This window comes from Pelodiscus sinensis, chromosome 3 (assembly GCF_052426305.1).
Source record: "Pelodiscus sinensis isolate ZL-2025 chromosome 3, ASM5242630v1, whole genome shotgun sequence".
Lineage (NCBI taxonomy): Eukaryota > Metazoa > Chordata > Testudines > Trionychidae > Pelodiscus > Pelodiscus sinensis.
Window position 1 is genome coordinate 86776654 of NC_143054.1, and position 13165 is coordinate 86789818.

The following is a 13165-nucleotide window of genomic DNA, read 5'->3' on the forward strand; positions in this document are numbered from 1 at the left end:
TCTCCCATCCTCCACAAATACTCAAAGAGAATTGTTAATGGCTCAGAGATCTTCACAGCTAGTTTCTTAAATCATCTAGGACAGTGGCTCTCAATCAGGGGTACACATGCAAGCTTTTGCAGCCATTTTTTAAAAATCTGGTTTGTGAATGACTAATAGATACAAAATACCCTCCAAATTAAAATGCTTTATAGTCTCATATAACCACAGAGAAAGAAGGAACAAAAAAACCTGAAGAGGGATGAAGAAGAAACTTTCATTATATTTGTATTCAGTAAGAAAGATTCAAGAAAGATAAGTGGATTGAATTAATATTTCTCTGAGCAAACCTGAGATAGTGACCCAGCCAGACAGAAAAGTATGGAAATAGAGGACAGTAACCTTAAATACAACTGGATGGTAAACTTTATAAAGGTGATGAAGAATGTAGTTTCCAGCAACGGGATCAAAGATAGAGGCACAGTAGCCTAGACACTGCTGCAAAGTAGACTTCTTAGAGGCAAGACCAGAATATCTGGAGTATTGGCCCAAGAAAGAATTCACACAGGTAGTATACTAGACAAACATGAAAAAGGCAATATAAATTTGTGAAAAAAATCAGTGAATTTGGATGGATTGTAAAGTGCAGCTAAGACCATTTTTCTTTTTCTTTTCCTATAGAAAAACAAACCAACCCATAACTGCAGATAGCCATTAGTAGAGAAACACAGTTCAAATGGCTTCTGATAGGATCATTTTTGCCCATTTCCATTTCCCCTTCTGTTTGTCAGCTTTTGGTCTTTTTCAACTGTAAGTTCTTCAGTAGCCCCTCTGTCTCAGCCCTGATCCCTCATGACTCACCAACAAACCAAATTCTTTCTCCCATGCCACCTACCCTCCTCTACTGACCTTCCTGTCCACAACCAACACCGCTGCCTTCTCTTCTTACAATCAGCTATAACTCTCTCACCAGCCAAGCACCTCTATTTTCTGAATATCTCCTTGTGTCGCCCTCAATTCCCCAACTACACCTTTAAAACAAGTAAAGGAATTTCCAACATAAAAAATTAATTGATATAGAGTTAAAGTTGGTGAAATGTTTTTGGTATCAATGCAATCCCCAAATATCAAGGAAATAAAAAAATGAGATAATTATATTTAGTTGATAAGATGTGAATGGAAGTTGGTTTGCATGTTAATAATTTAATTTGGGTAATCTGTGATTTTCAGACATTGAATTGACAGAAAATGCATTTGACCATGTTTAAATCTAAATTTAAAATAACTATGTGTGGGTATGTGTGTGTGTGTGTGTACTGCCTATATATCTCTACATCACAGCAATATATTTATAAGTATATATTACAGTCAAGTGTGTGTGTGTATACACAGTATACCCATATTTATATACACATAAAACAGATCTCAGATCTCTAAAGCAAAATATTTAATGAAAATATATAAGAAGAACATTATATAGTTATATTGCATGACTATTGGAAATACTCATATGCATACCAGCAATGCCTCCATTCGAGTACATATTTTGTGTCTTTTTTGGAATGGCTCTCTCTGGTGTTGGTTTTTCTGTTTAGGTTCTCTGACAGGCCTCAGTGTCATTTCTCTCTAGGCCCCCGTCTTCTCTTGTTTTCTTGCTAATGACTCATATTCTCTTGTTAGGCTTTTTTACTCTCTGTCATTCTACTTTTGTGTCCTTCATCAGGGTGCTCCCTCATTTTATGGTTCAGTCTCTCATGTCTGGATTACCTTGCATAGCTCAGAACAGAATGCCCATGGAGCTCAAAACAGAGCTCAGCTTCGCCTCCTGTTGCTAGGTAACATCCTCCACCTCATTCCGGTGTGCAGCCTGGTTGCTTAGCACCTCCTGTTGGTGCAGGCACAAGTGTCAGAGAGAAGATTCTTCCAAACAGGATGAAATTCACTTTTGTGCACAGGTCTGCACAAAGCCTATACAACTTAAGCCCTGCTTATACAGATAAATATCCCCAAGAGCTCTGCACAGGGGATGCAATTGAGGAAGGTGGAATTTATTCCTGGGTACAGCATCTTTCAAAAGGCTCAAGGCTTTTCACGGAGTGAAATAACGATACATATAAAAGCCTATGGATCACATCCCATTTTCAACATCACTTTTAGAATTGGATGCACTAGCCATAATCACAGTGCATGGAATACTACATTAGTGTTTTAATATGCAAACTGAAGACTGTCTTAATCCAGCTGAAATTAAAAGGGAATTTAAGTAAGCAAGTAGACTGCTCATTTACATTTGGCAAGGACACCAGGTGGAAGTTGAGGATAACTGAATTTTGCTTTTGCTTTCTATAACCTACAGGGCAGTGCTTACCTCAAGTGACTCCCGTAAGAGGTCAGCATGTCCCGGCTAGACAGAGTGATGTCATGGAGGCTTCACAGTTCCTGGGCAACGGGAGCTGCTAAGCCAGTAGTTAGGTCAGGGTCAGCATATAGAGCCTCTCTGGCCACCCCTGTGCCTACTGGCCACAGGAACATACCAGTGGCTTCTGGAAACTGCACGGACTTAGGGCAGGCAGGGAGTCTGCCTTAGCCCTTGTCAGGGCTGTTCTCCACTCTGGCACTCTGAGTGCAAAAGATGGGGGGCCCTAAAGAGCTCAAAGGGAAAAAAAATCCTTTGCCTCTCTAGGTACTGGCTATAAAAACTTCCCCCCAGAATCACAATACACAGATTTTTGAGGAATTGCTGACACCATCAAGTGATTTTTATCCCTAAAAACCAGGGGTGAGCCCTTGAACTCCCCAACCCCAGGGATAGTTCAAGCTCTTTTGTTCTAACAGAGCATGGAAAAAGAAGAGAAAACCAAGCTGCAGTCTGTAATAGCTGACCTCGCAGTCTGAGGCATGCAGATACACACATACAGACAGGCCTTCCAGGACACCTTCCAGAACACAAGAATCAAATCATCACCTTAAGAAAAGTGATTTTTATTACAAAACAAAAGATACCCTTGATAAAGCATACGTGGTTGCTAGATGTTACAAAGCAACAAAGGAAAACAAATTAAACCACCGAGAAAAGTCTCTGGGCACAATGCTAATGGTAAATGGGGAGGGGAGGCATAGATTCACACAGAGCAGTTCAAACCAAACCACAACATAAAGAAAAATACCCTGATTGCAACTAGATCCACTTTTCTCTTTACTTACTTCCAATCTTTCCTTGGCTCAGTCCACTTCCATGCCCCGAATTCCTTGGAGACATTGTAGTCCTGCCTAGGTTTAATTCATTCTGTCTCTCTCAACTCCTGGGTTTTTTTCTCTCCCCCACAAAGAAAGCAGGCAAGGAATCTTATACAATTCAAATTTCATCCCTCTTATCTTGATTGGTTCTTCTGACCCTCTGGCCGACACCTTTGCTAACTACCTCAGTTTAACTCCTTATTCACTGGGTGCTGGTCAGCACTCCTCCTCTCCATCACAGCCCTTGTGTCCAGATGACTGAATTCTTAATGGCTGGAGCAGCCAGGGCCCCTTTTCGACTGGGTATTCCAGTTAAAAATGGGATTCTTGGCAACCCTAACTTTTACTGAATTCTTTGCAATATGTCACTTTTCTCCCTGGTATATTTCACTGCAAAAAATGATCCTCCTATCCATCTTTTGTATGGATACCATACTGAGAAACTTTTAAGAACCTGTCAGTGGCTTCTTCAGAGTAATTTTATTTTGTGTGAATGCTGATAACTTTTCAGTCACCATGCAATTCTTTATATCCTTGATCCTCACAGCACATAGCACATGAACTTCAAGTTAAAATTACAGGCAGAACAATACTTAGGAATATGTCTTAAAGGAGTAATGCTCACTTGGAAGATTCTGGAACTCTGTGTAGAGCAGCTGCTGCAAATAATAGCAAACTATGAAATGAATGAGAGATGAATCTGTCTTTTTAATGAATGCACTTGTACTGCAATTCCCAGTTATATCATTGGCAATTGTGCACATAATTCTTACCACATGGGTAGTAATGTGGTGCCAAAATTTTAAATAAGAGGTTCCCTCATTTTTCCCAATCAGTCCACAATATGTGACATTTATGATTAAAATATTTTGCCTTCCACTATATCTTCTCTACCAAAAAAGAGTCCACTGATCCCAAAAGACTTTAAAACACCAAATGCATTCTCCTCTCAAAGCCATCCACTAAAAATCATTCAATACTTTCCATCTTCATCCTCCACCTTTGGCCAGTAAGTCTTGACCAACCATGTTCCCATTCACTAGACATCACTAGGTGGGTATCCTAGCTGGCAATTTTTTTCTTAGCTCACCAATAATAGTGGCAAGTGCATCACTATGGCTATGTGGTGGTTGGTTGGTAGGGGTGGAAACGGGTTCATTCTGGTAAAGTGGTTTGGTGGCTGCATTTGTTCTTCGTATGGATGGGTCTTCCTTGATTGCTGGAGTTCTGTCCTAGATGGTGTGCTAGAGAGCTGGTCTTCCCAGGTTGGTATAGGGGATTTGGCTGTATCAGGCCCTAACCCCTCTTAACTCCTGTCTGTTCCAGGCAAGACAGCTTCTAGCAGGAACTCTCACTAGGTGGACCTGCAAATTGGTCCTGCCTTTTCTTTACTGCTGGAACAGCTAGCAAGGTGGCGCAGGAATTATGTAGTGCATTTCCAGTTCACTCCTAGAGGTAGTGGTGAGGTCACTGGAAAGGAGTTCAACTTGTAACAGCTGCTGTAGCACTAGCAGATACATTCATGGGCTGATAGCTGCCTGGCTGTGTTAGCAGCAGCTTCAGGTCCAGCGTCAGAGAAGGATCTTTTAACAAGCTGAACTGGTCCTAGCATTTTTAGGTAGTCCTGCAAAGCAATTTTTCCTCCCTCTCCCTAATATAACCTGAAACCACCACAGCATCACTGGGTACATAACTGGCATAAGGATATTGGAACATATCCCCATTTAACTGACTCAGACATAAAGAGTGGGTATGCATGTGCCAGGGGACTTTTAGGTCCATCCTAGACTTCTACTGGTGAAATGAAACCCATCAGCTTGTTCCTTTCAACTCTAGTGCCCAGTTAACATTTTGAGGCCATCAGAGACATTGCACACCACACAGGATCAGGAAAAGTCAAGCTGAAGCCTCCTCACTGTAGAACGGAGAAGATGTCTGCAAGGTGCTCTCTGCATAGGCTTTGAAACTTGCTTGCCCCCAGACACTGGTTGGATTTGTTAACCTGCACACATGGCAAAACCTGTCCTTCTCTTTGATCATCTTAGAAGGAGCTGGTTAAAAAAGCAGTAATGTGCAGGGAGGGCTATTGCCTACTCTCATGATTTATTTGAGAGTGTAGCTGGGGCTGGAGCCAGGCTGGCAATGGTACAAGAAGAATGTAAGTTCTGACTAGGGGAATAGCCCCTCTGATTTCCTTCCCCTACTGCATCCGGGGGAAGAGCAGCCATTTAGAGCTGCTGCAGGAAGCAGGCAGAACTCTCCCTCTATCTCCTGAGGAGCCAACACCATTCTCACCCCCCTGCCTTGGATCCTGCTAAAGAATCCAACAGCTCAGGATAGATGTGCTGCCTCCCTCCCCCACCTCCATCTTTTTCTGTGAGCAACAGGTTTGGGATGGCACTTTTGCGCCCCCTCCTCTCCCTGCAGCACCCAGCCTAGGAAGGAAGAAGGAGAGGATTGCACACAGATTCTCTTAGCTTAAGGGGGGTGAAGAGTCCCAAGAGCTACAGAGCTCAGGCTGGGGGAGAGTGGGAAGAAATGAAGGCAGAGTTGATAGGGAGCAGAATGAACTTGTAGGCAGAAGACTTGCAGATATCAATGAGAGCTCCTGCTGTAGGGCCAAAAAAGTACCCAATAACTCCCTGAAAGAATGGGCAGCACTCTCACACACCCATGCTGGGGTGGGCAGGAAAGGGTCGAAACTAAAAAGACAGACCAAAACCACAATGGCACCTTTTAAAAAAATCTCACAATTTTGGGGGTTTGACTCATGAGTTTTGAACTTTTGCAGTTAGCAACACAGCTACAATGACATATCAGTGGTGCTGTACAGCCAACTCAGTAAGTAAATTAATCATTTAAAATTAGACATGGGGCCAATCAGGGGCCAGATTTTGGCTTTAGCTTGGCTCCAGCACATTCTCTGATAGCACATAGAGTCACCAAAGGAGCTTCATATACATGGGTCATACGGGAGGGTAAATATCAGAGACTAAGGGAAAGACAGGCATTCAAAAGCTCCAGGGCTGCTCTCACTAGAATCCAAATAGCACATGGCTGCTTTTGTCCCTTTCCCCAAGCCTCTGCTAGCCAGCCAGTGTGACACAGAATCTAGCCTCTGGAGTCTCAGATGCTGTAAATCATAAAAATTAAAATGTATAAAGCTGCACGTGTGCTATTATGGAATATAAAAATTATTGCCATGTTTCACTGTATAATCACTGCATGCAAGCATCTGGCTCATCACATTGTCAAGAGTTTTGGGACAGTGACTGTGAAAGGCACTACTTAAAGTCAAATCCTAATTTATTATGCACTATTAAAATGTTTTTGTGTTCTGTAAATTAAATGAGTGCTATGGAGAAACATAAGCATACTTGGCTCTGTCACAAGCCATATGTATTATTCAGGAATGCAGCAGCTATTATACGATTCAATATGTGCAGTTTTTCTTGTATAGCAGTCTAACAGAAATGGAAGAATCCACCGGGTGATATTAGGACTCATTTGTCCAAGATGGGGGTGGAAATATTTAGCTAAACCCCTTACTAAAGTTAAAACTAATAATGCTAACTAAAAATGTGTTCTTTATCCCCACTTCTGTGAAAGGAAGTACAACTATTCAGCAAAACTCAACTCATACATCAACACAACATGAAGAAGAATGTGAATTTAATTATGTGAAAGGTACCAGGCTGATAATCCTGGAAGTCAAAAAACATTGATGTATCAAAAGAATATAAACAGTGGGGCAACATCTACAGGATGAGTTTTGTCGGCAAAAAGTATGTTAATGAGGGACTCATTTGCATGAGTTGTGATCTCATTTGCATATTTTCTGCCGATCTGTTTTTGTGGTGGGGTGTTTGCGCAAAAACAAGCAGTGTAGATGTTTTCTTTTTGCACAAAAACCCCTTTTTCCGCAAGATCTTTATGCCCCAAAAATGGAGATATACCGATCTTGCTGAAAAAAGAAAATGTCCACACTGCTTGTTTTTGTGCAAAAATGGATTGGCAGAAAATATACAGATGAGATTGAGACTCATGCAAATGAGTCCCTCATTAGCATATTTTTTGCCAAGAAAACTCGTACTGTAGACATAGCCTAAAAGTAGTGGGAGTGAAAGCTATCTCACATTTCAGGCTGATTACCTCTTAGGGTATGTTTACACTGCAATTAAAAACCTACCGGTGACCTATGCCAACTCATTTGAGATTGCAAGGATACAGTGAGGTGGGAGGCCTGGTGCCTGAGCCCAAATGTCTATGCCACAATTAAACAGCTCCTTAGCCTAAGCTTTGGTGAGTTAGAGATTTTTAATTTAGGCCTAAGTGGCACACAGAATATGGTCCAACTGGACCGCTTGGAAACAGTGACCATAATGTAATAAAGTTAACATGCCTGTGGTGGGAAAAACACCTCAGCAGCCCAACACTGTGGCATTTAATTTTGGAAAAGGAAACTACACAAAAATGAGAAAGTTAGTTAAATGGAAATTAAAAGGAACAGTGACAAAAGTAAAATCCCTGAAAGCTGCATGGAAACTTTTTCAAAGAAACCATAACAGAGGCCCAACTTAAATGTATACCCCAAATTTAAAAACACAGTAAGAAAACCAAAATGTGCCACCATGGCTTAACAACCGAGTAAAAGAAGCAGTGAAAGATAAAAAGGTATAATTTAAAAAGTGGGAGTTAAATTCTAGTGAGGAAAATAGAAAGGAGAATAAACTCTGTCAAATTAAGCATAAAAATATAATTAAAAAAAGCCAAAAAGGAGTTTGAACAATAGTTAACCAAAAAACTCAAAAAGGAATAGTAAAATGTTTTTAAATTACATCAGAAGCAGGAAGCTTGCTAACCAACCAGTGGGGCCACAGACGATTCAGATGCTAAAGGAGCACTCAAAGACGATAAGGTCATTGCAGAGAAATGAAATGAATTCTTTGCTTCAGTCTTCACGATAAACTTGAGCCATTTTTTTCAGCTGACCAATCTGAGGAATTTTCCCAGATTGAGGTTTCCACTAGATGTGGTCTTGGAACAAATTGATAAACTTAATAGTAAGAAGTCACTGGGACCAGATGGCATTCACCCAAGAGTTCTGAAAGAACTCAAATGTGAAATTGCGGAACTATTAACTATGGTTTGTAACCTATCCTTTAAATCAGCTTCGGTACTGAATGACTGGAAGATAGTTAAGGAGACACCAAGATTTAAAAAGGGCTCTAGATGTGATCCTGGGAATTACAGACCAGTAAGTCTAATATCAGTACGGGGCAAATTAGTTGGAACCACAATAAAGAATAAAATTGTCAGATACATAATTTGTTGGGGGATAAGTCAATATGGTTTTTGTAAAGGGAAATCATGCTGCACTAATCTACTAGAGCGGCGAGGAGTCCTGTGGCACCTTATAGACTAACTGAAGTGTAGGAGCATAAGCTTTCGTGGGCAAAGACCCACTTCATCACATGCATCTGACGAAGTGGGTCTTTGCCCACGAAAGCGTATGCTCCTACACTTCAGTTAGTCTATAAGGTGCCACAGGACTCCTCACCGCTTTTGCAGATTCAGACTAACACGGCTAGCCCTCCGATAGTAATCTACTAGAGTTCTTTGAGGAAGTCAACAAACGTGGACAAGGGAGATATAGTGTACTTAGATTTCCAGAAAGCATCTGAGAAGGTCCCTCACCAAAGGCTCTTAAGTAAATAAGTTGTCATGGAGTAAGAGGGATGGTCCTCTCATGGACTGATAACTGGTTAAAAGTCAGAAAACAAAGGGTAGGAGTAAACGGTCAGTTTTCAGAATGGAGAGAGGTAACTAATAGTGTCCCTCGATGTTCCGTGCTGGGACAAATCCCATTCAACCTATTGATAAATGATCTGGAGAAAGGGGTAAACATGTGAGGTGGCAAAATTTACAGATGATACCAAAGATAGTTAAGACCAAAGCAGACTGTGAAGTGCTTCAAAAAGATCCCACAAAACTAAGTGACTGGACAACAAAATGGCAAATTAAATGTAATGTTGATAAATATAAAGTAATGCACATTGGAAAAAATAATCACAACTGTATATCCAAAATGATGGGGACTAATTTAGCTATAAATATTCAAGAAAGAGATCTTGGAGTCATTGTGGAAAGTTTTCAGTAAACATCCACTCAATGTGCAGCAGCAGTCAAAAAAGCAAATAGAATGTTAGGAATCATTTAAAAAAGAATAGAGAATAAGACAGAGAATATATTATTGCATCTATATCAGGGGTGGGCAAAAGGGCTTCCGCGGGCCGGATTCAGCCCACCAAGTAGGTTGATCCGGCCCGCGGAGGTCCTGTTGTTCCCCCGCCCCCAGGCCAATTAGGGACTGGGGGTGGGGGAGCACATGAAGCTTCCTCCCACCCTGTAAGCAGCATGCAGCGCTTTGAAGCACTGGGCGCAGGGTGGGGGGAGATGTCATGTACTCACCCACCCCCAAACCCTGATTGGCCTGGGGACAGGAGGAGTATGTAAAGTTTCCTCCTCTCTCCGCCTGCCCTGCGAGTGCTGTACAGTTGTGCAGGGCGGGAGCAGAGTGTGGAAAGCTTCGCATAGCTCCCCCATCCCCAGCCAATCAGGACTTGGAAGCAGGGGAGCGCATGATGTCTCCTCCTGCCCTGCAAGCAGCGTGTGGTACTTTGAAGTGCCGTGTGCTCTTCGCAGGGTGGGGGTGGAGCGGGAGGAGGCCTTCCATGCTCCCCAGGCCAATGAGGGCCTGGGGGTGGGGGAGCTGCATGAAGCTTCCTTTGCCCTGTCCCAGCCCTGCAAGGAGTGCACGGCACTTTAAAGTACCACACGCTGCTCGCAGGGTGGGAGGAGGCTTCCCGCACTTCCCCTGACACCAGGCCAATCAGGGCCTGGGGGAGGGGGAGTGTATGAAGCCTTTTCCCACCCTGCCAGGGACATGGGTGCCTAGTGGGAAGGGGGGCAAAGGGGCATTCTGGCCCCACCCCTTCCTGATTAGGCCTTGCCCCTTTCGGCCTGGCCCCGAGCGACTTCAAAATTTTTTGAAGTGGACCCCGGCCAAAAATGATTGCCCACTCCTGATCTAAATAAAGCTATGGTGCACCCACATCTTGAATAAAGACATATTGGCATTGGGAAATCTTTAGAAAAGGGCAACAAAATGATTAGGGGTTTGGAATGAGTCCCATATGAAGAGAGATTAAAAAGACTGGGACCTTTCATCTTAGAAAAGAGGAGACTAAGGGGGGATATGATTGAGGTCTATAAAATCATTACTGGTGTGGAAAAAGTGAATAAGGAAAAGTTATTTACTTGTTCCCAAAACATAAGAATGAGGGGGTCACCAAATGAAATTAATAGATAGCAGGTTTAAAACAAACAAAAGGAAGTTTTTTCTTCATGCAGCTTACAGTCAACCTGTAGAACTCTTTGCCAGCGGATGTTGAGAAGACCAGGTCTTTAACAGGGTTCAAAAAAGAACTAGATAAATTCATGAAAGTTAGGTCCATCAATGGCTATTAGCCAAGATGCGTCTGAATGGTGTCCTTAGCCTCTGTTTGTCAAAGGCTGGAAATGGATGACAGGAGAGGGATCATCTGATGATTCCCTGTCCTGTTCACTCCCTCTGGGGCATCTGGCATTGGCCACTGTTGGAAGACAGGATACTGGGTTAGATGGACCCTTTGTCTGACCCAGTATGGCCGTTCTTATGTAATTGCAGTGTTGACAAACTCTTAAGAGAGAGAGCTTAGTCTATTCAGTACTTAGACACTGCCTGTAAGGGTGCCCACTAATGCCAATTGTGGCAGTAGTTTCTCTGACACAAATATTTCCTAGATTCAAAGGGGACAATGGAGACTTTTTGAAAGCTGGGGGTGCTAAAAATTTCTATTTCTATACAAGTTGGGGTGTCCATGTAATTATATGTGGCAATTCTTCTAGAGTGCACTTTCTCTTGCTGCAAGCTGCAGTTGCATCTCTAATTCTGTGAATAGAATTCTTAAGATTTCCTCTCACAGTTTACTGAAATGCCGTAGTGTATTAACCAGGGGCAACACCTCTGTTCTCTCAGAAATGGAAATTAGTTCCAATTAGCATGGCTGCTGCTATAAGACTTGGGGGCTTGCAGGTCCTCATACAAACTACCAGAAAGTCTCCTTTGGCCTTTGCATTGCACTACATATGCAGCTAATGAATATTTAAATGAGTATATTTGGCATATGGTGTGAATTCATCACCGTTCTGGTCTGGTTGATCTTAAGCAGAGTTAGCTGAATGGATCTAGGAAGTGAAGATAAAAAATAAATACAAATATCGCCGTGAGCATGCAAGGGGATGTTGGAGGGCTGTGATATTCAGGACACTAGACAAGATGATCTAGTAAGATGATCTAGTAATGGTCCCTTCTGGCCTAAAATTCTACTGATTTTGTCTGAAATAATATTTTTATGGGATAAACGGTTGGAAAATGTAGCAGCAGTTCTCCGAGAAGGCTTTTTGGGCCCAAACATCAAAATCTTCTCCACTGGCAGGGGGCTGCAGTTTTCAGAAATGCACAGACATAAAGGAAAACTTGAGAGCAAAGTAACTGCTGAAGGTTTCAGTTATGTGGACTAAAGAGAACAGTCTTCATGTCTTGCTCCAGGTTGGCTTAGCTCCCATATTACCAGCAAAACAACTGCATAGCAACCCAAGTTTTCCCACAGCATTTTCTCACAAAGGCATTGTGTGTTCAGAGAAAATACAGCCACTAATATTCTCTCTCCAGCTTTAGTTCCCAAATGGTCTCTCATTTGGGAACTAAAGTTAAATCCTCATTGCATATATAAGATTCCAACTGCAGTGCAGTAGCTACAATGGCCAAGAGGACAGATAAACTGAAAAATACCAATAACTCTCCTTTGAACAGCACAGGAACCTAGTATGTTCTGAACAGGTTATCTGAGTGTCAGACAGAGGACTTGCTTGCTTTCCTCTCCACCCCATTTCCTGTTACACAGGCAGGAAGCCATGACTATTAGCAAAAAGGTACAAATATCCGTTTTATCAAATGACCTGTTTTATGAATATTAACAGCAGGTTCCAGCTTACGCTCCAGTGGTATACAAGAGATATAAAAACACTCACTTTTAAAAAAACATTTTGGCTTGAATCACATGAAATTGCTTTTTAGTTACTGCTTATCAGAAATTCCAGCTGCAGTGATATCTCACAGCTGAATATTTAAGCTACTTTTCTTAGTTTCAGCATTGTAAATTGAAGAGTCTCCTTGAATCTCATTCAGCTGCTCGTGAGCACATGCTGCGAAAACTATAATGCTTCTGAAACTAGCTTGTGTATCTATCTTTACTCACAAGCCTCTTCTTCCACCAAACCATACTGCAGTTTGAGGAATATTCAGGATAAACTGTAACAAGCACCATTAATTAAGGAAAATAATTAATCAAAGACATGGAGATTAAGACAGCAACTTACTTGTTTTCTGCATAACTTCCTCAGAAGTATTCTCTGTTCAAATTATTGTAACAGGAAATTGTGGTGGTTATGGGTAAGCTTTGAGAGTGTAACACAAACCACCCATTGCAATTTGCAGAGGGAGTGAACCGGTAAGCCACAGTCTTACTGTCACCCTCCAGCATGCACTTTACATGCAAATCTTAAACTCGCACAATGAAGAGAGATGTTACTTGATCTGAGACTTGTATGAAACCTGTCTGTGGAATGCCTGTGCTGCTCATCATGGTAGCTATCTAATCAAGTTAACAACACAATCTTTGTAAGACTCTTTGAGATCCACACCACAAAGGCACTGTTATTATCAGTTTTTAACTGAAAACTTCCACATTCATGGTGGCAGATATTATAAGGCTTTTAAAGGAAATAGCCTTTTACTATTTGCTGTTTTTATAAGGCCAGATTAATCCTTGTTCTCGGATATATA

At 41.9% G+C, this 13165-nt stretch overlaps 1 protein-coding gene across 2 annotated transcripts in view; it reads right to left on the reverse strand.

Annotated features, from left to right (window-relative positions):
* CEP85L (centrosomal protein 85L) overlaps positions 1-12779 on the reverse strand; it is a 234914-nt gene extending 222135 nt beyond the window's left edge. The window contains exon 1 of one of the 2 annotated variants that reach the window (XM_075924054.2): positions 12700-12779. In XM_075924054.2, the coding sequence (XP_075780169.1) occupies positions 12700-12712 (13 nt within the window). In that variant the 5' untranslated portion in view covers positions 12713-12779. Of the gene's footprint in view, positions 1-1497; positions 1743-12699 lie in introns of those variants that run through there. The other variant, XM_025184650.3, reaches the window with a different exon arrangement.
* Positions 12780-13165: the final 386 nt, after the last annotated feature.